The sequence below is a fragment of the Ursus maritimus genome, unplaced genomic scaffold, assembly GCF_017311325.1.
Source record: "Ursus maritimus isolate PB19 unplaced genomic scaffold, ASM1731132v1 scaffold_12, whole genome shotgun sequence".
In the NCBI taxonomy this organism is placed as follows: Eukaryota; Metazoa; Chordata; class Mammalia; order Carnivora; family Ursidae; genus Ursus; species Ursus maritimus.
The window spans coordinates 51,316,878-51,342,334 of NW_024423564.1; the positions used below are offsets into that span (position 1 = coordinate 51,316,878).

At 38.7% G+C, this 25,457-nt stretch overlaps 1 protein-coding gene across 1 annotated transcript in view; it reads right to left on the minus strand.

The window, feature by feature from the left end:
• Positions 1-25,457, minus strand: part of RAVER2 (ribonucleoprotein, PTB binding 2) — a 91,275-nt gene that overhangs the window by 38,235 nt on the left and 27,583 nt on the right. The window contains exons 4-9 of the mRNA XM_008690838.2: positions 24,624-24,815; positions 14,662-14,788; positions 6,378-6,463; positions 4,619-4,723; positions 4,346-4,457; positions 2,180-2,448 (exon numbers count right to left, since the gene is read on the minus strand). Of these exons, the coding sequence (XP_008689060.2) occupies positions 2,180-2,448; positions 4,346-4,457; positions 4,619-4,723; positions 6,378-6,463; positions 14,662-14,788; positions 24,624-24,815 (891 nt within the window). The remainder of the gene's footprint in view (positions 1-2,179; positions 2,449-4,345; positions 4,458-4,618; positions 4,724-6,377; positions 6,464-14,661; positions 14,789-24,623; positions 24,816-25,457) is intronic.

Below are 25,457 nucleotides of genomic sequence, written 5' to 3' on the forward strand. Positions count from 1 at the left end.
TCCATTTCCCACAGTTCTTTCCACAGAACCTGTTTTCCAGGCCCTGGGCCACTTTGGCTGTTTTCTTCCTGAAAGACTCTGCCCATTACGTGAATCACCTTAAATCAAGCTTTTCTGAAATCTGGTGTTTTTTGTGCAAAAAGACATAGCACAGTCATATAGAAGTTCTATTTGTTCAGTTTCCCTCAACAACCCAAGAAATTAATACTGCAGATAAATTTTTAAAATTTATTCTGGAAGAATTGCCTTAGCTTTCTCAATGAACAATCGCAGAGCATTCTATCCATACCTGCTGCTATGACTAGTTGACAATAAAACCTCCTCCAAATTCAGTATTATTATTTTAACATTTGAAAATAGCCAACTACATGAATTTTTTTCCCTCACATGCTGCTTATAACTATATAGAGTTTTATACTATTTACAGACCAAAGGGTATTTCAGGGTATGAATAAAAACTAAATGTACTTTATTCTACCTATCAATGATAACATTTACAAATGTCACTGGCCTAGGGGTGCCTGGGTGGCTCAGTTGGTTAAGCATCTGCCTTCCACTCAGGTCATGATCTCGGTCCTGGGATCAAGCCCCGTGTCTGGCTCCCTGCTCAGCAGGGAGACTGCCTCTCCCTCTCCTCTCAGCTCCTGCTCACTCTCTCTCTCTCAAATAAATAAATAAAATCTTCTAAAACAAACAAATGTCACTGGTCTAAGAATCAATAAAATAACTGGGTGAAATCTTCCAGAATTAAAACAGTGGTTAGATTCTTTTGAGTAGACCAGAGTTTAATAATGGACTTTGACATTTTTTAGATAAAATAAAATTGGTTTTGCCTTCAAATATTAAAATAATACCCTAATTAGCAATAGAGTATACGTTTAAAGTAGAAAACAAATATATATATATATATATATATTTTTTTTTTTTTTTTAAAGATTTTATTTATTCGACAGAGATAGAGACAGCCAGCGAGAGAGGGAACACAAGCAGGGGGAGTGGGAGAGGAAGAAGCAGGCTCATGGCGGAGGAGCCTGATGTGGGGCTCGATCCCATAACGCCGGGATCACGCCCTGAGCCGAAGGCAGACGCTTAACCACTGTGCCACCCAGGCGCCCCAGAAAACAAATATATTTTGAAAAACATTATTTACTTAGAAAGCCTCATAAATATCATATAATTATATAAGTATTAATGGCACTCTTAAGATTTTCCAAACTATAAAATTTTGAACTTGTTTATATTTCATTTGTAAAACATCAAGCATTTTTTAGTATCTCAAACTTTTTAGAATATATAGAATCTATAATATTAACTAGACTTTTTGTGATGTAATCTAAAATAATCTATAATATAATATATTCTATATAATATATAGAATCTATAATAAAGAATCCCTATTTAAATTATTTTATAATAACAGACTTTTTTTTTTTAAAGATTTTATTTATTTATTTGACAGAGATAGAGACAGCCAGCGAGAGAGGGAACACAAGCAGGGGGAGTGGGAGAGGAAGAAGCAGGCTCATAGCAGAGGACCCCGGGATCACGCCCTGAGCCGAAGGCAGACGCTTAACCGCTGTGCCACCCAGGCGCCCCCATAACAGGGTTTTTTTAAGAGGGCAATATTTTCTTCTATTTTGAGAAATACACACTGAAAAAATCATGTCATTGATATATCAATTATCCAGTTTGCAATCCATATTTATATACTTTAAGTCTATTAACTTTCTTTGACATTTAAAAATAGTTAGGATGCTTTATGATACTTCATAAATTATACTACCTGTAAAATAACCCCCAATTTAGAATCTTCTAAAATTAGAATTTTAGATAATTAGAAATTTAGATAAAATTTTAAAAGAATATACATGCAGGGACACCTGGGTGGCTCAGTCGTTAAGCGGCTGCCTTCGGCTCAGGTCATGATCCCAGGGTCCTGGGATCGAGCCCCACATCAGGCCCCCTGCTCACCGGGAAGCCTGCTTCTCCCTCTCCCTCTCCCCCTGCTGGTGTTCCCTCTCTCGCTGTGTCTCTCTCTGTCCAATAAATAAATAAAATCTTTAAAAAAACATGCATATATATATATTCCTGCATAGTATCTACATACATGTAGTACACACATGTACACGTGTGTGTGTACATGTGTGTGTGTGTATGCATAAACACACAGTTTTCTTACCCCGGAACTTATCTCCGTGCCTCTTGGTTGACTTTGCTGTTGCTTATGGTGTCCCGTCAGCAAGCCTCCAGCAGTCAGGTTTGGAAAGCTCTGAAGATAAGCCTGTGACCCTGAGAAATTTCCTTCTGTCTTCCCCACCGAGGCTGGCTGTTTCTCCTGAGTATTCCCGTGCCCTGGCCCAGCCTGTCCAGCAATGTGCTGATTTGGAAAGAATGGTAATATGCCCATTCCAGCTGTTACGGTTGTTTGAGTTGGAATCAGATGAGACGCTGTAGCGAACCACAAACGCAAGAAGCTTTTGGTTAGACAAGAGCCATTCGCGACAGTCCTCCGGCTGTGTTAACGTCTGGGGGAGATGTGGAGAAGCCTATTCTGTATCTGGTAGAGAACAGTTAGCTCAGGTGAAGTCAGTGGTTGTAAAGTAGCAAGTTCCTATACGGAAAAGCAAACACCTCTAGCAGTAATCCTGCTTTTCTTATTTTCAACAACTTCCAGGATAATATCGAGGATATTTTTTAACTCTAACTTTCAAATTTTAGAATTTGAGAGCAAGAGGTATGTATTCTTTGGTACTTAAGTTATAGCAGGTGCCTTCTTTTTTATGCTCAATCACTGTAAATCGCCTGCTTCCATATTTGAAGGGAATAATTAAATATGTCTTCAGTTAAAAAAAGGTCTCTGACACTTAAAAATTGGTAAAGTTAAATCCAACAATAAATCTGATCGGCTGACCTGCACCAGGTCATAATGGTTGGCTGTGCGATCTTTTCCCAGCTCCTGCATTCAATGCCTTCACGCGGGTAGCGTGCAACTGGCTATGAGTGGTAGTGTTTACACAAGGAGCTCCACGAACGCTACAGAAATCAAGACTATTTTTTTTTAACCCAGAGAGCTGGTTTTTAAACATCAGCACACCACTGGTTTAAAAAAACATCAATATTTGTGAATAGACAGGCACCAAATTTAACACAAAGTTTTACATTTTTATTTACAGGAAATAAATTCTGGAAGGAATGAAAGTCTTAATAGGAAAATGCTGAGCCATTCCACTTTTTAAAAATCTGTACTTCAAAATGAAAAGAGCTCATTTTGAGAACTACTTTAAGTCTAATTCATATTTTACAAATTCACTACACAAATTGCTTTAATTATCTCTAGTCCTAAATACTTAGAGGTGGTTACTTAAGTTCTTTTAGCAATGTATTTATTTGGACACTGACTTTTCAATGTTCTTAAAGCAGTGCGTGTGAAAGCAAATGGCCTATTATTTAATCCAACACAAATAATAAACATTTGCATAACCTTTTAGTGATACCAAATTTAATATTTAGAATAGGCCTCACCATACCATAAAAGTTTCTACGACTGTCTGTATCCTAGTTCAACTTCCGTGCAGTCAATTCCAACAGTCAGAACTGATTAATTCATTCAATCATTTGACTCACTGGTTTTATGCAGAGGCTAAATATACTACCCGTATTTAACTGACTTTTGAAATTATTATTATTACTGGTGGCCCTTCTGTTTTCCCAGCATAATCACTTCAAACAAATTTCAATTACACTTCAAACTGAAAGTACCTTTCGAAATTGCATTCAAATAAGAAATCTTGGTATAATACACCACATGCTCTTGTTTTTCTAAAAAATAATGGTTTTGTTTAAATTTGTCATCTTTTCAGAAGCACAATGTACACATGTCACTATTTTTCTTCTACTAGTAGTTTGGAGATCTCATTTAAAAAATATCATAATCAAGTAAATAATCAAAGTTTACATCAAAATACCACATATTTCCTTAAAAGCTAAGTGTTTCTTATTCAGGCAAAAATTAAATGGATACCTATGTAACATGTTGTCAGCCCAGCGGGCAGCCTGTCAGCCTCAAAGGGGTCTATGTCTTTGCCTCATGCTGCTGTGAACCTTCATCAAATATTAAAGCATATCCAACAGGGAAAGGGTGATCTTGGCATGGAAGCAAGTCCATCAATAACTTATCAATAGTTCTCTAATATTAAAAATAGACAAGCCAAGAGGGCTCTTAAAATTTTAAATGACTGAATAAAACTCAACTTTGACCTTTCTGTAACTAAAAGCAGAATATAGGTAAACCATCTTTAAATCTCAAATCTGTTTACTGATTGCTCAGTAAATGCATATCATTTACTTTTATGTGCTTCTCCATGAGGACCCAACTCTGTTTTCAAAGGAAGTGCTGACCCTATCCCTACTGCGCTTTGAAGTACCATGGCTGGGGGGTCTCCAAGTAAGCCTGGTTTCTGCAAAAGAAGAAAAGAAAGTAAGACTTCTGCCCGTGGCCATGGGGGATCATCTCATGAAAAGGCTACACATGTGAAAACTCATCAACAATCTGACCAGCAGCCTGAATCTAGAAAAGGAATGAATTCAACTCAAAAGAAAAAAATAATTCCATACTTACGTTGTTAGTATGAATATTTTCAAACTTCATTAATTGCTGCTGTGCCAGTGGTACGTGAGAAAGATTCTGAAGGAATAAATTGGAAGTACCACCCATAACTGTGCTCTGTGAAAATGATAAAGCATCCCATTAGTTTAACTTTGGAAAGCTACTTGTCACAGAACCCAATTCAATTTTAAAGTTCAATTCTCCAGCTGATCTGAGCAAAAGCCACAGCTTCTTAATATGCCAGTTTCCCACTTTAGGCAACACTACTTAATTCTTTTAATAATATACAAGATGTGACCACGCAGTCATGAAACTAACTCCACATCCTCTCCTTTTTTTCTTTCATCCTTCTTCCCCCTTTTTGGCTTTCATTTCAATGTCATTCAATCATTTATTTATTCATTTAATCATCCAACAAATATTTATTGAGCACTTTCTTTGTGCCAGGCACCGTGCTACATAGTGAGAAATGCAAAATACGACCTGTCCTCAAGGATCTTAGAGGCTCCTGGGGAAGGGAAACATTAATTATAAAAACATAGAATTACGAATGGTGATGAGCATATGGAGGAAACGCACAGGAGCTCGGAGGACAGCTGGGGATTTGATCTAGATTAGTAAATTCAAGGAAGCTTTCCCCAAGGAGCTAACTCTCACGCAGAGACCTAAAGGCTGTGGCGAAGTACCTAGGCTACGTCGGGGGGACTTCGGTGGTGTTGGGGCGGGGAGCATTCCAGGCAGAAGGAACAGCAGGGGAGCAAAGCCCCAAGGAGAGGGGATCAAGGTCCTCTGAGGACCAAAAGCAGGCCACTGTTGCTGGGACAGTGACGTTCAATGAGCACGAGAGGCAGCTTGGACAAGCCCCCCGGGCAAAATGGCACATTCTAGTCTTGATTCTAAAATAAAGAGAATATCGTCAATACTCTGAGCTCCCCTCTCCTGTCACTCCTCACACCTCACTGTAATTCACATGTGTTTTCTATATTTGTCGAAATTCTTTAAGAACAAGGACTAGGAACAGTTTTGTTCGGTGCTATAGCCGCAGGGACCGGCAGAGTGGCCAGTACAGGTCGGAATCTCAATGTGGAATAAATGAATGACTAAAGACCCTATAATATATAAGGTCCTACGTTAGATTCTAAGAATGAAAGCGAAATAAAAGATTAGCCTTTCCCTCAAAAAGCTGGTGTTTAGGACTAGACGCTCCTTCACTCAATCTCCATCGATCATCTGTTCCGCATTACGTTGCATTTGTAATTAGGCTGCTACAGAGATACAGCCCTCAGCAGCACCGGGACGTAATGAGTACACTTATCTCCCACATTATGTTTACACACACAAATACATTTTAAAACACTAATCTGAAAAAAGTACAACAATTATTTTTTATTCTTATAGGAATTATGTTTATATAGATTACATTTTAAGAATAAAGAGTTCATGTTCATTTATTTTTTTCTTTCTGTAAATAGTTTAAGACCACAGAAGACTTGTTTTTCACCACTTCTTTCTGGAAAAATACACCACAAAATACGCTTCCTTCCCTTCCTAATGCCCTATAAACGGAGATCAATAGATGGACCTATACTGCTTGGATCAGCTTAATTTGATCTCATGTACTCATTATGTTTTCATGTAGCGATAGTTATTACTAAGGATTTGTTTAAAAAACAAAATACTCGTTTAACTTCATGAGAATTTTAAACTTTAAGAACAAACAAATGAGTCATTCCAAGTTTTCATACTGCAGTATTCAACACTATTTATATACCTGATGTGTTTTATTCAAATGCAAAAACGCGGGGGAGATGGATGGGTTCATCAGATGGGGCAAGCTGTGAGGTGTTCCGAGCACTGCTTTAAGAAAATAAAAGTAAACATTTAACTTTATGATATAATAAAAACAAACTCCAAAAAGGGCAAATAAATATTTTTTTAAACTTAACAAATTCATCCAAAGTTCAATGATATAGTGAGCTTGCCATTGTACAAAAAGTGGCAAGCTCCCTTTCCTGTGATTCAAACCTAGAATTTTATTAAAAATTCCAACCCCTCCTATCATCATAATAAAACACCAAACCTAGCCTTTCCTTTCTCCAGTGCTTAGAGCAACTAAACTAATTCTTTTACTGAGTAAAATACTAACCGACCCATGTTATTTGCTCAGTTATTTTTGTTAGGTGTTTGGGGTAATTTGGCAGGGAGTGGGCGGTGGGGGAGGAAAGGCTTTTCCTTTGAAAAGCCTACAATCCATTTAAGAATATATGTACAGAAAAATATTTACAACACAAAAACAAAAGAAACAGTACTGTACACAGTTGATAAAAAGAATAAATGGTAACCACACTTTCTAACAAGTTTGCCTGAGTACAATTACCAGAGTATGTATCAAAAGAGATGTTTTCAGAACAGGGCCACCTGGGTGGCTCAGTCCTTTAAGGGACTGACTCGTAGTTTCAACTCAGGTTGTGATCTCAGGGTCGTGAGACGGAGCCCATGTTCAGCTCTACTCAGTGTGGAGTCTGCTTAGAGTTTCTCTCTCCCTCTGGCCCTCCCCACAGGCGCACACACACTCTCTCTCCAATCAATCTTTTTTAAAAAGGGGGGGGGATGTTTTCAGAATAAATAGTATATAGACAAAAAGGACCATGAGATAGAAAATATATGAAGTAATTTCATCTAATTATTATAAAGCAACTGGAAATGGTCATAGAAAGCACTTCAAAAAACATTTAATTTCAGGGCGCCTCGCTTGCTCAGTTGGTAGAACATGTGATTCATGCAACTCTTCATCTCTGGGTTGTGAGTTCAAGCCCCACGGTGGGTGTAGAGCTAGAAGGGAGGGAAGGAAGGCAGACAGACAGACAGACAAAAAGGAGAGAAAGGAAAGAAAAGGAGGAAGGAAGGAAGGAAGGAAGGAAGGAAGGAAGGAAGGAAGGAAGAAAAGGAAAGGAAAGAAAAAGAAAAGAAAGGAAGAAAAAGGAAGAAAGAAAGGGAGGGGGAAGAGGGGGAGGGGGGAGGGAGGAAGGAAGGAAGGGTTGTGTTGTTTTAAGGAAAAAGGGGGGTAAAATATAAGTGTCTTTAAAAAAAGCATTTAACCCAACAATCAAAAATATTTGGATATTATACATATATAACCTCTCTACAAGTTTATCCCATGTTTTCGAAAGTACATTTCAAGTTTTATTACTTGCTAAACCAGTCCATTTCATCTTTGGAAAAATGCCCATTAGAAAGTACTTTCTTTAGAACGAGTCCATTTCACGACTGGTGGTAGGAAGATTAGGTCATCAGCATGAGTTGTTTATAAAGACAGATTGTTTATTAGGAAAGAGGGATAAAGCCGGGCATTTCATAGTGATAAAGAGGTCAATTCATCAAGAGGATACAACAATCTTAAATGTGCCTCAAATAACAAAGCTTCAAAACATATAAGGCAAAAATTTCTAGAAGTGAAAAAGTAGACAAATCCACAATTATGGTTAGAGATTTCACCACCACCTCCTCTCTTTTTTCAGTTAGTCACTGTGTGTTGTTACAAAACATTAATATTTTTTCACGGCTTTAATGAATACAGTATTTCCCAATTTAGAACAACCACCACTGAAATCAAAACACTCTGAAAATGTCTACAGCCTCACATCTAACTGCCCTTACCCTTAGTTCTTGGCTAGATCTCCCACTGTGCCCCATCCTCCCTTCCTCGAGAAGGCTTGAACAACAATTTCAATCAGCATGATATAAAAAGGACTAGAATATGTCATGACCAAGTGAGGTTTATCCTAGGAATAAAAGGTTGGCTTAACATGGAAAAAGTCAATGTAATTCATCACGCTAGCAGACCAAACAAAAACAAAAAAATACACATGATCATCTCAGTTAGTGGAGAAAAATCACTGGATACATTCCCGCAATTATCATGACAAAATTTCTTTGCAACATAGAAATAGAAGGCAAAGTTCCCAGCTTGAAAAAGAAAATCTGTGAAAAAGTTATAGCTGACATAATAAAAGAATGAATGCTCTCTCCTTAAGGTCAGAAACAAAGCAAAGCTGTCCACTCTCACCAGTTCAATGCACAAACTATGCCGGAATTTCTGTCTATTGCAGCAAGGCAAGAAAAAGGAGTAGAAGGCATACATATTGGAAAGAAACAAAATTGTGTTTATCTGTGGATTATATGATTGTCTAGTTAGAAAATCCTAAGAACAGGGGCGCCTGGGTGGCACAGCAGTTAGGCGTCTGCCTTCGGCTCAGGGCGTGATCCCAGCGTTATGGGATCGAGCCCCACATCAGGCTCCTCCGCTATGAGCCTGCTTCTTCATCTCCCACTCCCCCTGCTTGTGTTCCCTCTCTCGCTGGCTGTCTCTATCTCTGTCGAATAAATAAATAAAATCTTTAAAAAAAAAAGAAAATCCTAAGAACAAAAACCTACAAGAAATAATAAGCTAGGTTTGCAAGATATGATACAAAAACAATTGTACTTATATATGCTAGCAACATGATATGAAAAATTGAAATTTAAAAAGCAAAACTATTTAAAATCATATCAAGAAACGTAGAATACTATGGATAAATCTGGCAAAATATGTGTAAGATTTGTACCCTGAAAACTACAAATTACTGCTGCAACAAATTAAAGAAGACCTTAAATAAATGGAGAAATGGACCGTATGGCTCAACCTTAACACTGTCAATTCTGCTCAAATTCTATATAGATTCAACACAAGCTCAACCAAATTACTGATATTTTTCATAGAAATTGACACGCTGGTTCTAAAATTTATATATAAATTCGAAGGGCATAGGATAGGCAAAACAAATTGAAAAAGGAGGAATAAAGTTGGAGGGCTTACACTAACTGACTTCAGGGCTTATTGCAAAGCTACATTTATCAAGATAATGTCACACTGGGATACAGACAGACATTTAGATCAATGGAACACAAGGGAGAGTCCGTAACAGAGCCCCGCATATACAGTGAACCTCAGTGGAAGTTCAGTGGGAAAAGGGTAACCCTTTTTAATAAATGATGTTGCAACAACTGTAAAAACAAATTAACCTAGAACTTTACTTCACACCATAAACAAAAATTAACTCAAAATGAACCCCAGCTCTAAATATAAAAGGTAAAATTATACAACTTCTCAAACATGAGAGAGCATTTAATGACCTTAAATTTGGCAAAGATTTCTTAAATCTGACAAAAGACGTACAAATTATAAGAGAAAAATAATAAATTGGACTTCGCCAAAATAATAAGTTTTGTTCTTCAAGAGACATTGTTAACAAAGGACATCTTACGGAGTGAAAAAATATTTGCAAATCCATATATATACAACGGCAGACTTGCATCTAGAATAAAGAGCGCTTACAACTTAAGAAAAAGAGAACTCAATTTTAAAATGTGCAAAACATTTAAAAAGATATAAAAAAGATATGAATATGGTTTATTAGCATATTAAAAGATGTTCAAAATCATCAGTCGAAAGGAATACTCAAAATCACAGTGAGATAGCACCAGGTACCCAACGGAAAGGCTAAAATTAAAGCACTAACACGTCAAGTGTTGGTGAGAAGACTGAGCACACTGCAGCCCTAGACAGTGATGGGTGAGAATGCAAAGTGGTTTAACCACGCTGGAAAAGAGTTGGCAGTTTCCTGTAACTTAAACATACATCTACCTTATGCTCCAGCCACTCCACAGCTAATTTACTGGTGAGAGATAAGAGCGAAGGCTACATAAAGACTAGTACACAAATGTTCAAGAAATTTTATTTGTAATAACCCCAAACTAGAAATAACCTAACTGGTCATCAGCAAATCAATGAATATGCAAATTGTGGAATGGAATCCTACTCATTAAAAAGAAAAAAAATATATTGATACGTGCAGCAACATAAATGTATCTCAATAAGCTGAGTGGAAAGAAGCCAAAGAGTACATACTGTGTGATTCCATTTATAGAAATTTCTAGAAAATACAAGCCATAGTGACAGAAATGAAATCAGTAGTTTCCTGGGGATGGGGGAGAGAGAGATTACAAAAGGCCAGAAGGAAACTTTTGAGAGTAATAAATATGTTCATTATTTTGATTATGGTGATATACATATGGGTACATACATATGTCAAAATTTACATATACTTATGATTTTATACATGTCAAAACTTATTTTTTACACCCTAAATATGTGCCAATTAAAGGCAATTATGCCTCAATAAAGCTGTTAAAAATATAATTTAGACTATAACAAATTGCGCACTATTTAAAATTTAAAATGGACACACACACATATATAAAGAAAGAAGCCTAGAATATCTACACTGTATTTTTTAAGGTGGTTAGAAGGTCTGGATTGAAGAGAAAAGATCGGTACGGTCAGAGTAACATAACCAAATTGGGCCTGGGAGGAAAGTCAATCTGACGGAAGCATACAGATGAGACAGGAAAGGCAGACAAGAGTAGTCAGGAATTTACAGACCAGACCGCATGTGAGTAACCAGGTATGTGCGAGTTGTGGAACAGAGATGTAGAGGAAGGGGACTCATCTGTAAACAAATACTTAAGTCCCTTTCATTATAAATAACAGTGTTGTCTTAGGTACATGAGATGAAGAAGACGTAAATCTTCACAATTACGGAACTTACATTCTAGTGGGAGAGACGAACTCCAAGTAAACGTGTGTGAGTTATGTGAAAAATAAAACAAGGGTACAAATATAAGCATATTACATGCACTACATTTAATATAAACATAAGGAATTACAATTCGTAGCTTCCTCACAGCCCTCTGTGAGGAGCTCAAAGTATAGTAAGGGATAGAGTGACGATATAAAGGACATAGTGAAGGAAAGACAGATGGAACTTATGGGTTAATAAGAAGCTCTTATCTTTCCTGAACACCAAGAAACGTTCCATACAACCTCCAGATGCTTTGCACGTGTTCGAGCGAGGTAGATTTCATCCCCCTCCCTTGCCGCCCACACAAACAAAAAGCCATACTTGGTGAAGTAACTTCTCCATCAGCGTATGAGTAGAACATCTTATTTAAAATTGTGAAACTAGGGGCGCCTGGGTGGCTCAGTCAGTTGTGTCTGCCTTCGGCTCAGGTCGTGATCCCGGGGTCCTAGGATCGAGTCCTGCATCGGGCTCTCTGCTCAGCTTGGTGTCTGCTTCTCCCTCTGCCCCTCACCCTGCTCATGCTCTCTCTCCCTCTCTCAAACAGTAAAATTAAAAAAAAAAAATTGTGAAACTTGCACTAAAATAAGCATAATCTCTGTGGCACACATCAATCTAAGTACAAAGGCAGAGTAGAGAATATACGTTCTTAGCTGAAGAGAAAAGACAAAAAGCAATACCGGAGAGGAGTTACTGCAGAGAGCCTAGGTGTGGCCTATACTTTCTAAAAGACCCAAGAGCAAGATATACTTCCTTTAAACACTAATACAATCTCGGATTGCATTAACAGAAATATAATGATCATAGGACAGAAATCTCACTGCATTCTGTGATCAAAACCCATTCACAGGATATGCTCATGTCTGTGTACACCATATTTCTGGACAACCCAGAAAACCTAGGCTAATATCTACAAGAGCACAGCTAGTTGGGGAAACTAGAGAGCACTTCTTAGGACACGTTGTGGAAAGTCAAATACAGAGCTGTAATCTCCGAAGAAGTTTATGAGGTGTAGACAAAAATACTAGAACTCTTGTTCATATTTACTTTCATCTTTAAATAAAAATATTGAGCTTTATCATTTCCTAATATATGGGTTAACAAGGGTGCATCTATATAACTGACATATAACTGATACGTACAGTGTATATATTGGAGCTCTGCTCAAAATTTACTGACAGCGATGCATAGTCAAAAAATAAATAAATTTCAAAAAGACCACTGACTTGGAGAATAGAAGACAGGGAAAACAAAAAAAGTGACCAAGGTTTCATGACAGTGGTCTTCAAATATTATTAGAAGTCTTTTCTTTTTTTTTTAAAGATTTCATTTATTTATTCGACAGAGAGAGAGACAGCCAGCGAGAGAGGGAACACAAGCAGGGGGAGTGGGAGAGGAAGAAGCAGGCTCATAGCGGAGGAGCCTGATGTGGGGCTCGATCCCGTAACGCCGGGATCACGCCCTGAGCCGAAGGCAGACGCTTAACCGCTGTGCCACCCAGGCACCCCCTATTAGAAGTCTTTTCTTATGGAAAAAGCAATAGACTTATTCTGTATTTCTTCAGAGGAAGAACTAGAAAAAGTAACTAAAATTATAGGGTTTACCATCCAATATAGGAAAAAAAAAAACCTCATTGTTAAATTTGTCCAACTAGGGAATAGGTTGCCTTGGGAAATAATGAGCCTTTTCTGCATTGAGTGGTCAAGGCATAAAAACATATCTCTATACCATTAAAACTGTAGGAAAGATACCTGATTACATAATAGTCTGAGCCAGAAAACCTTTAACGCTGCTTCTTACACACAAATAATTGATGATTATAGGACATACTTACTATGAATATTGTTGTATAATAAAAAATTTAACTGGTCTTTGTCCCCAGTTCTTAGAATTTTCCGAGTGATAGGAGTGACTCAAGGTGGGCCCTTACAAGGGGCTGGTCAACGCCAGAAGCACCAACCATGTGATTAGAGGGCTGGGGCCTTGGGTCATGTGGTATCAGCCAGCCCTCCTGATGTCCAGGGAGAGAAAGGAAGCTGGAGGTTCAGTTCTCTAACAGCCGATCAGGCCTACCTAATGAAACTCCAATAAAACTCGGGATGCCAAATTGAATTCAGTGGATGTCCCTGGTTGGTGAATACACAGACGTGCTGGGAGGGTAATGTGCTCTGGTTCCAAGGGAAAAGAGCATGAAAGCTCCGCATTCAGGGCGCTCCTAGACCTCGCCGTAAGAGTATCTTCACTTGGCCGTTTCTGAGTTGTAGCCTTTATAATAAAACTATAATCATAAGTACAGTGCTTTCCTAAGTTCTAGGAGTTGTTCTAGCAAATCATCAAACCTGAAGTGGTTGGAGGAACCCCCAAATTTGTGGCCAGTTGGTCAGAAATACAGGTGGTTTGGGGACCCCCTGAGCTTGCAGCTGGTGTGTGAAGTAGGTAGGAACAGACCTGTTGGTGACTATGCCCTTAACTTGTGGGGTCTGTGCTAACCCTGGGTAGTTAGTCCTAGAACCAAACTGCAGTCTACTAGTTGGTGTTAGGCCAGTTGGCGTTGAGACAGTAAGTATATTTAAACATTTTTTATTCTAAACTTCAGTGTTGAATATAAAAATTCACTTCTTCATAATGCTAAAATATACATTTTATGCATGTATAGTTGTACATTTCAAAAGATGAGCTCTGGGGCGCCTGGGTGGCACAGCGGTTAAGCGTCTGCCTTCAGCTCAGGGCATGATCCCAGCATTATCGGATCGAGCCCCGCATCAGGCTCCTCTGCTATGAGCCTGCTTCTTCCTCTCCCACTCCCCCTGCCTGTGTTCCCTCTCTCACTGGCTGTCTCTATCTCTGTCAGATAAATAAATAAAAATCCTTAAAAAAAAAAAAAAGAGCTCTTACCAGAGGAAGAATACTATATAGGTACTTAGTATACACCAATATTATAAAGATTTCCATAATATTTTTGTCATTTTCTACAGAGTGAAACAACTTTTCAACAGAAAAAGAGGAAAGAGGAAACATACCTTTAACACTTTTGAATGAAGTAATTTTGCTAAAATATTACATGGAAAGGTATCATCATCTTTGTTGACACAATCCATAACAACACAGTGTGTTATTCATCCGGTCTTTAAATTCCTGTCAACTAGGAGCTAAACTGGTTTTAATATTTAACATTTACTAAAAGGAAATTAGGAAACACACAAACAGACCGTACCTACCAAAAATAGTGAAACATTATCAGCTCAGTTCATTTAATTAAAATTCATTGACGAGTCCTAGAAAAATATTTTTGGACTAATTTAAATGTGTTTTTCATGCAAAACAGCACAAATTGACTTCATGCCAACATTCTACATTTAATCGGTACCCATGTCTTACCTGGTTTAACAGCTCGCCCACAGAGCTGGGGCTGTAGAAGGACTTGTAACATGGCGGGATTGCTTAAACCTTTCATAATTTGTACGGGATTTGGCTCTGGAAGTAAGCCTTTTCGATTACTGTGCATCTTTAATAAATATAGAAATAGGAAACATTAGAACGAGGATAAGTACAAAAGATGAAATTTTAAAGGCTTTCTTCCAGAAGTTCTCACTCCTCTCTTTTTTTATGATAAATGCAAATTGCTTCACATGACACATTTCTGTGTATATTCCACAATTCCCAATTCTAATGTTTACTCTACTATACAGCAGGTACTGAAATCCTCATAAAATGTCTCCATGAAATACAAGTTGGTTTTAAGAGGAATAACAATTTAGTAAGATAAATCTCTTTCATACAAGTAGAAAAATGCCAAGGGAATCTGAATTTATTAATGGGGAGATAATTTGTTGACACGGTATGAATACTTTATGCTATAGAAGAGTCTTACTATAATGTTTATCTAAAGCATAACGTGGGTTGCCACGTTGATTTTCTTATAATCAAAGTCTTCACTAACTTAATCTTCTGAGACAAAGCCGAATTGGACTCACATACATGTGATTAGGTAGCTTCCTAAAAATATGAAACTCTTTGCAGTTTCAAAAACCAACCTGATAGATGAGAATATTAATACATGGTTATAAAATACTATAAACTTCTAGTTATGAAAAAATGGAGAACTGACAATACGAGTGGGATCCCTCTCTAAACCCAGATACTGTGAAAATGAGAGGGACAGGGTGAAAGATCTGAGAATCGGACCCCAAATCTGTAAGAACTCTCCGGAGAGATAGAAGGCAGCGGGTCTCGATGCGGAGGTAGAGACACCCACAGGGAGCAGGAGAGAGTGTGGGTCTGCAGCCAGTTTGGGGAAGGGCGTTTTACTTGTGCAACTGTAATGAGGGCTTTCCTGGCCAGCACAAGGAGGGCAATCAGCAGCATCAATCTAGTGACGGCCACAGGAGCACTGAATTAAGAGTGTCTCCAAGGTGCAGGGTTGCCTGGTTGGGATGGGAAAAGCGCTGTGGTCAAGCACAGACAGGAGAGGAGAGGTTCTCGGCCCTAGCTCTTCATCGGCTAGCTAGCTAAAATGAATAGGCTTTCGCTCTCGCCTGTCTGTCTCTACTCCCTCGATCTCTAAACACTCACATACGAGGAAACTGAAACCCTCCCAGGGACATACGTATTCACAGAACACAGCTAGACATCTGGGGAATGTAGTCACTAAAAATTATAAGAAACAAATTGAACCACTCGTAAGAGACGAGCCAGAATTAATGGATAGGAAATAACAACACTACAGAGTAATAGACGGAATAGACACCCTTAACATTTTTTTATTAGTAATGTGAATCAAGGAATAACTAATTAGAAATACTGGGTATGAAAAACATAAATGTTAAAAAAAAAATGAAAAAAGCAACCCTCACTGCATACTTGGCACATTCTACGTACTTTACATGGATTGTGTCATGCCGTCCTCCACTACAACTCTACGGGATTGGTACTATTATCACCAGTCTATACACAAGGAAACTGAAGAAACTCATACGGAGCATTATTACCCTCTATCCTGTGCTTGAACAGATAAATAAAAGAATATGTGTGGCTCAAACAGGGACTTGAAAGATCAGTTCAAACGAAAGCTCTGAGAAGACATAGGCAAAGGATAAAGAAGGGAAAATGCAAATAAAACAAAACAAAACGCGGAAATAAGAAACACACGCAAAAGAGAAAAAGCAAGGCAATAAAGAGGCTGGAAGTGTCAACTTGTATAAAGTAGGAGTCCCTGAAGGAGAAGAAAAAAGAAGGGGATCTTGGAAGAAATAATGGCTGAGAATTTCTCATTATTAAAGAAAAATTAACATGGAATGAAAGGGGTTACGGTGTTCCAAAGATGATGTATGAGGAAAAAACACAGTCAGGTTTTTGGGTTTGAAACTTAAGAACATCGAAGCCAAAGAAAAAATGCTAGAAGCTTCCAGTGAGAAGGAATGTATTTCCAAAGGAACAAGAAATGAATTAATACCATCTTCTCCCTCATAGCATCAACAATGGATTTAAGAAGGCAACAAATTAGTATTTTCAAAATGCCAAAGGAAGAACTTGGAGTCTACATTTTTAATATTTTTATGTTCAGCTATTATTTAAATATGTGAAATAAAAATACTCCCAACTACACAAATTCTCAAAAGTTTGTACCACATTAATACCTTCTCTGAAAATGAGACATGAGATGCAGTAAATGCAAGACAATATTATATCATATGTGCAAATAAAAGTATGTGATAGCATGGTTAATTTCACTGCTGCATACCAAACCCAGCACCACGGGGGAAAAAAATACTGTAGGCAATCCTAAAATTAAAATGTAGACACCAGTAGGTGGTAGGCTGGCTAAGGAAGGAGGAAGTAGGATGGAGAGAAGATTGAATTAAGTGGGAAGAAAGGGATACTGATAAATCTAGGGGTGTAAATAAGTTAGGGGCAATCACCAATAGGATAAAGACAGAACATATTATTCTCAAATGTGAAGAAGAAATTTTTTTTTTTTTTTTTAGTAGTTATCTTTCTACGGTTTTGTTTTTTGTTTTTTGTTTTTTTTTGTTCTGTTCTGTTTTGTTTTTGTCATCCACAAAATCTCAACCCTCTGATTGCTTCCTGATCTTAGGGGCCTCAGATAATTTAAAAACCTCATTTAACAAACATTTGGTGTCTAGTGTAAAAGAGTATGATTGATGCCGGGGGGTACCAAGATGTAGAAGACACAGAACACAGCTGCTTGCCTTTCTAGAGAAGAATCTGTATGAAATGGACCAGCCGAGAATCCAACTGTCAGTCAGTACAACTTTGTCAGCCTTTAGCTATCGAGCACATCACTGCTGCAATGGTGGCGTGCGCTCGCCCGGCTCAGTTCTCAAACTGCCATCTCAGGTGGAAAATGCAGAATTCTATTTAATTTTCACTTGTAAAGGGGTGACATTAAGGAAGGCACATTTGAGTTTGCTGTCTGAAGGGGTTTCCTTTTTCCTGCCCCAGAGATGCTTACCTACTCCCACCTACTCCCCAGGACAACCCACACTCGAAGAAAATTCTTATTTATCCAACAGATAGAAAATGAAAATATGAGAAAATAGTTAAAAGAAAACATGATATAAGAATCATCACTACATATTTAAGTAGTCTAAATGTACCAATTAAAGACAGATTCTTTAATTTGATTTTTTTTAAAGATTTTATTTATTTATTTGACAGAGAGAGACAGCCAGCGAGAGAGGGAACACAAGCAGGGGGAGTGGGAGAGGAAGAAGCAAGCTCATAGCTGAGGAGCCTGATGTGGGGCTCGATCCCGTAACGCCGGGATCACACCCTGAGCCGAAGGCAGACGCTTAACCGCTGTGCCACCCAGGTGCCCCTAATTTGATTTTTTTAAAACATGTTTTTAGAGCAACATGTTAGCCCAAAGACACATACCTAAAATAAAAAATGTACAAAAAAGTTGGTAATAAAGGGATAGTAAACATAAACTAAAAGAAAGTTGAAGTGGCAACTCTAACATCAGAAACACACGTAGAGGGGTAAAATCATCAATGTGACTGCAAACAAATGTGTGCCTAATAATTAATAACACCGCTACCTACCTATGGAGAAACAACTAACAGAGTAAGGAGAAAAAAACCAACAATTGTACATAACTTCTAATACATTCCTCTCGGACACTGACAGAGCAAACAGACAAAAAATAAGGAAAGATATGGAAAGTTTGAGTCACAATTAATAAGCTCAAACTAATATTTTTACATACATATATGCACATTTAACTTTGTAACCCACAAACATAGAGTTTGGATTGTTTTTGAGCATACACGGCACATTCACAGAAAGTAACCACACACCAAAACAAAACGCAGCCACAATATCCCCTCCCCCAAATCAACATTAGAGACCAGGTTCTCTGACCACAATGCAATAAATTACAAATCTATGTCAGAAGAATGGTTTTTTAGGGGCGCCTGGGTGGCACAGCAGTTAAGCTCCCCCTGCTTGTGTTCCCTCTTTCGCTGGCTGTCTCTATCTCTGTCAAATAAATAAATAAAATCTTTAAAAAAAAAAAAAAAAGAAGAATGGTTTTTTAAAATTCCTAAGTGGATATAAACTGAAAAATGAAAACAAAAGTAATTAAGCTTCAAATTTAAAAGGAAATCATAGAACAATTTGAAACATTTATAATCTAAAATTTATGACACATTGTATAGAGTGGTTGAATCACTATATTGTACACCTAAAATTAGTATAACATTGTATGTTAACTAGAATTAAAAGAAAAACTTAAAAAGCCCAAATAAAATTTAAGATATAGAGGTATAGCATTAGTTAAAAAGAAACTTGATTTAAATACATTAATCAGAAAACAATATAGACAATACAGATTGAAAACAAAAGTGCTAAGTATTAATATCAATAAAGACAGTGGAGAAAGAGTAAACCCAAGGAAGAAAAAAAAAAAAAAAACAAGGATATTATAAAGATAAGGGAGACACTGTGGAAAACAGTATGGAGGTTCCTCAAGAAATTAAAAATAGTATTACCGTATGATCTAGTAATTCTTCTACTGGGTATTTACTCAAAGAATACAAAAACACTAATTTGAAAAGATACATGCACCCCTATGTTTACTGAAGCATTATTTACAACAGCCAGGATATGGATGCACCCAAGTGTCCACTGATAGATGACTGAAGAAAAGGACGGACACACACACACACACACAAATATTACTCAGCCAAAAAAAAAGATTGAAATCTTGCCATTTGCAACAACATGAATGGATCTAAAGAGTATAATGCTAGGTGAAATAGATCAGAGAAAGAGAAATACCCTATGATTTCATTCTTATGTGGAATTTGTGAAACAAACTAACAAAGAAAAAAAAGAGACAATCTAAGAAACAGACTCTTCACTATGGAGAACAAACAGATGGTTCCCAGAGGGAGGTGGGGGGATGGATGAAATAGGTGACGGGGATTAAGAGCACACTTATCATGAGGAGCCCTGAGTAATGTATAGAATTGTTGAATCACTACATTATACACCTGAAACTAATAAAACACTGCATGTTATATATACTGGAATTAAAATTAAAAAAGGACAGAAATAAGCAAAAGAAAAATAATGAACAGAACAAAAGCTGTTTCTTCAAAAAGACAAAGCAGGGAAATCTTTTGTAAGACTGATCAAAGGGTGACTGGGTGGCCCAGTTGGTTAAGTGTCAGCTCTTGATTTCAGCTCAGGTCATGATCTCTGGGTGTTGAGATCGATACAGCCCCGCTTCAGGCTCCGTGCTCAGTGCGGAGTCTGCTTGAGATTCTCTCTCTCCCTCTCCTTCTGCTTCCCCCTACTCATGTGCGCTCTCGTTCTCTCTCTCTCTAAAAAGGAACTGATCAAATGATCAAAGAGAAAAAAGAGAATGCAAATAAATACACAGTGAAAATGAGAACAGTAAACAGAACAATTTTTTTTCAAGATTTTATTTATTTATTTGAGAGCGAGCAAGAGAGAGAACACAAGTGGGGGGAAGGGCAGAGGGAGAGGTAGGCTCCCAGCTGAGCAGGGAGCCTGGTGCAGGGTTTGATCCCAGGACTTCAGGAGCACGAAGACAGAACAATTTTTAAAAATATTAATAAATGACTATGTGCCAATAAATTTGAAAATGTAGACAAAGTGGATGAATCTATGGAATATAATCAAATGCCGATGTACCACAGAGAGAAAAATAAAACTAAAATATCTAAATATCTGTAGAAGAAACTTCAGTGGTAATCAATGATTTCCCCCTGTACGAGGCTCCAGGACTAGGTCTACATGATTTCTGGATGAGACTTCTCAAACTTTCGAAGAACAGGCAAGCCCTATTTTATATGAGCTGATCCATGTAATAGAAAGAAAAGGGGGAGAAGGCAAAAAAAAATAGTTAAATTTTAATGAGGTCAATAGTCCCTTGATTCCAAAATAAATGATACAAAAGATTTTAAGCATTTTTCACTTATGAGCACACAAGCACATAACAAAATAAAAGATTATCCAGTCAAATAAACAATGCGTTGGAAAAGATGTTATCAATTACCAATTAGAGTTTTTAACAGAAGGATGGTTTAACATTAGGAAATCTATTAGTGTGATTCAGCACATTAATGAATTTAGGAAGAAATCACATGATTATCTCAACAGTTACAGAAATACTTTGATAAATTTCATTACCTGATTTTTTTTAAGTCTCAGAAAACTTGATAAAGGATATGTACCAAGAAGCTGTAGAAAGCATCAATGCAAAAGCATTACTTTTAAGATCGGGAACCATTTAAGGTTTCTCATGATCACTGTATTAAATCATGAAGGGCAAGGGCAGGTGAACTTATGCAGCATTAAAGAATATTAAGCAGCTGGACGACACAATCTGATCTGAGGATGGAAAAGATCACTCTTGAGTGTGGAAGATGAAGTACAGTGGTGACTACACAGGCGAGTCTTTTCATCATCTAGGTGAGAAAAGAGGAGATCCTGAGTCAAGTAACAAAGATGCCGGCAAGCCTCAAGGTGGGGGAAGAGATGTTAGGATGTGCACTTGAAAGGATTTGCTAATATTTCACATCTAGATTTGGGGAGCAGGTGAGGGAAACCCATCACGATTAACTGAGTTGCTGGTTCAGATCACTTGAGTTTGGGTGAACGGGTGCCGTATACAGAACACAGAACTGCACACGTGTGTCACACACGTGCAGTGGCATCTAGCTGCCTAGGTGTTTGTTCTTCTCCAAGGGAACACAGTGCCCTGGTGCAGAAGCAGGTGATTGGATTCAGAATTAGAAACTCAGCAAGTCCGGTCCAACGTCACAGAACAGAGAAAAGTAAGTTCCAGAGAAAAGCCAGTTTTCTTTTGGAAATGTTGGAACTGAACTACTTATATAACATGAAGGTGGGCTGCTTAATGGCCATTTGGAAATACAGATTTTGTGCTGAGGGCAAACTGGCTCAAAAATATGCGCTTGCAAGTCGTTCCTGATAGGCCATAACCCGGGCTGCTGGAGTAAGAGGATGATAAGAAAGTCCAACACACATGTCTATTGATTACGAGCCCTTAGGGAAAATGAAGAAGGGGAAGGAATGGTTAAGCAGAAGAAGAATGGTGGAGTAGAATTCAAGACAGTGGGGAATATAAATATATATATATATGTATATATATATATATATATATTTAAGATTTTATTTATTTGACAGAGAGAGAGCGGCAGGCAGAGGGAGAAGCAGGCTCCCTGCTGAGCAGGGAGCCCCATGTGGGACTTGATCCCAGAACCCTGGGATCATGACCTGAGCCGAAGGCAACCACTTAACCAACTAAGCCACCCAGGCGTCCCGAGTTGAGACTCTTAAAGCGGCCAAGCAGCAAATGACTGAAGAGCACCTATTCAACTGAATACTCAGAAATCTCGATTAATCTTAATGAGAACAGGTTCACTCGAATAGCGGAGGCAGAAACCACACCGCATCCGGCTGAGACGGAAATGAAGAAATGATGAGAGCAAGTGGAGCCTAACTGTTCAAGAATCTCCCGTGGTGAAGGAAGAGTAATATAAAAGCCAGTATGTAGAGAGCATTTTTAAAGGAAAGGATCTGAGCATGTTTATAAGCAGATGGGATGGAGCTAGTGGAGCAACGAAAGACAGTAAGCAGAAAGGTAAGGATCGAGATCCTTGAAGATGGCGGACGTGGTCACGAGCCCCAGCACTGGCAGGAGGAGACGCAGCTCTTCTTCCAAGAGAGCAGGGATCTTTGTCCATTTTGTTCATCGAGGACTCATAAACATCTCTAACAGTGCCTAGAATGTAGTGGGTGCCAAGTACATATCTGTGGAATGACCGTTACTGAAGAGAAAAGGAAGTAAAAAATGGGGACACGGGGTTGCCTGGGTGACTCAGTCGGTTAAGCATCTGACTCTTGGTTTTGGCTCAGTTTGTGATCTCAGGGTCATGAGATGGAGCCCCATGTCAGGCTCCATGCTCAGCTCAGAGTCCGCTTGAGATTTTCTCTCTTCCTCCCCCTCTGCACACCCCCCCACACACTCACATTCTCAAATAAATAAATAAATAAATAAATATTTTTTTAAAAAATGAAGACACATTGGCTGGGGTAGTATGAGAAGAGTTGAATGAGTGATCCAGCACATGACCTTTGTATTTTTCTTTTCTTTTTTTAAGATTTTTATTTATTTATTTGACAGACACAGCGAGAGAGAGAACACCAGCAGGGGGAGAGGGAGAGGGAGAAGCAGGCTTCCCGCTGAGCAGGGGGCCCAATGTGGGGCTCAATCCCAGGACCTTGGAATCATGACCTGAACCTAAGGCAGACGCTTAATGACTGAGCCACCCGGGCGCCCCGACCTTTATATTTCTAAACACTAGGAGTCAGGATCAGCTGATAGAAAGGACAAAGGCAGAAACAGAGTGAAGGTTTGAGATAGTTGCTGTAGACTATGGAAGCGGGCAGCTGATGAGAGAGGACGAGCTAAAGATTTGCTGGGGACCAGCCATGAATGTACATTACACGTGTGTAGTAGCATCGAGCCACCTAGGTGTTTCTTTCGGTTCAAGAGGACATAGTGCCCTGGCTGTAAAAGTAGGTGACCGGATGGATTCAGAATTGTAAACTCAGTGACTCTGGTCCACCAGAGGCCATTTAACCAGAGGTGCGACACTGACAGTGGAATAGCAGAAGTCATGACTTCCGTGAGCAAGGACAGGAGAATGACAGAACTGAAGAGGGGAATGACAAACTACAAAACAAGGGAGGAGGGACCCAGGACCAGGTGTGAGGTTAAGGAACAGGAAGAGAAGGGCAAGAGATGTGAGACCAAGAGCAATCGCCTATCTTTTCCTCCCTCCTCAGTTCATCTACGAACCACTTTCAGACTAATCTCTTGATGGTTTAACTCTGATCTCATCACTACCTTGTTTATGTACTTCAAAAGCTCCCCCGCTGCTCACCAAATTCAATCTCCATTCCTCCAGTGCTCAATGGTCCTCCCTGATTTGGCATCAAGCTACCATCTCACCACGCATCCCTTCCTATACTCGTCTACCTGCACCACTCGCCCCCCCTTGAAGCAGCAAACTTGCCTCATTCTACTGCTTGAAAGCTTTTGTTCAACTCACTATACCTCCTTACAGTTGTCAGATTTGGCAAGTAAAAATACAGGATGCCCAGTTAAACTTGGGTTTCAGATAAAGAATAATTTTTTCAATATAATATCTCAAGCAAAATCTGTATTTAACTAGCAATCTTATCCTCCACTCCCAACAATACATTTCAAAAGCACACTTTAATGTCACACTCGAATGTCCCCTCCATCATGAAGTCTTCTTTCCTCATCCCTCAAAAGCATATTCCTTCCTTAGTTCAGTCAACAAGTATTTACTATGCTAAGTTCCTCGAGTCAAAACCCAACAAGGAATACTTGTCTGCTCAGAACTGCCGCATTCGAGAGGCCCAGAGAGGAATGAGCAGACATTTAACAATAGAGAAGTGGTAACAATGGGTCATGTGAGCAAAAACGAAGCACAGGCCTTCCCGTATTTGCGCTATGGACACGTATGAACACTTTGAAAAAAGAGACATGACACTCGAAATTTAGAACAGACCATTCCTTCAAAAAATCTATTCGGATAAACTCTACCAAATGCAATTTCTTCTTTTGTAATGACTTCTGGCTTGACATGACAGAGACACCATTTAGCCAATTTTTTCAAAGGAAGAATGTCTTTGTGTAATGGAAATATAATGAGGGTCCAATGAACGGTCGACTGGTGCGGACAGATTAAAACAGCGTTAGAATGCTACATCCTACTGAAGAGCGACAGACTCACCACGCGCTGAGCTGCTATCAGCGCTGCTAAGGTACTCCGCCCTGGCGCTCCCGGGGCGCAGAAGGAAACTCGGACTTTGCTTCCCTTGACGCTCATCCCATCGGCCGCCTGCTGAACCTCCTCGGCATGCTCCGCAGAGGTATATTCCACCACTGCAAAGCCGCCGACGTAACTGCCTTCATCCTGCGCAAGCTGATTCGACACATTTCGTTAAAAGGTGAGTTCTAATATGCAGTTAGAAATATTTATGTTCAGTATAGAATTTTCAAACTCAACGACAAATGTATCAGAGCATGATACTGGTGAAAATATATTCTTTCTCTCTAAAATTATAAGTTTCCTAGCTGTGGGGTGCCTGGCTGGCTCAGTTGGGAGAGCAGGCGACTCTTGATCTTGGGGTCGTGAGTTTGAGCCCCAAGCTGGGTGTAGAGATTACTTTTTAAGTGAATAAGTAAACAAATAAATAAATAAAAATAAAAGTTCACTAGTTGCTTACAGTCCTTCCTGAAGATAGGATGATAAACAAGATTCCGTCAGGTTTCTTTTTAATTGATTTTCTAATTTATTTTAAAAGTCAAAGCTCAAGGGGCGCCTGGGTGGCACAGCGGTTAAGCATTTGCCTTCGGCTCAGGGCGTGATCCCGGCGTTATATGATCGAGCCCCACGTCAGGCTCCTCCTCTATGAGCCTGCTTCTTCGTCTCCCACTCCCCCTGCTTGTGTTCCCTCTCTCGCTGGCTGTCTCTATCTCTAATAAATAAATAAAATCTTTAAAAAAAAAAAAAAGTCAAAGCTCAAATGATAATATTCCCTCTATATTAAGAAAGATGTATAAT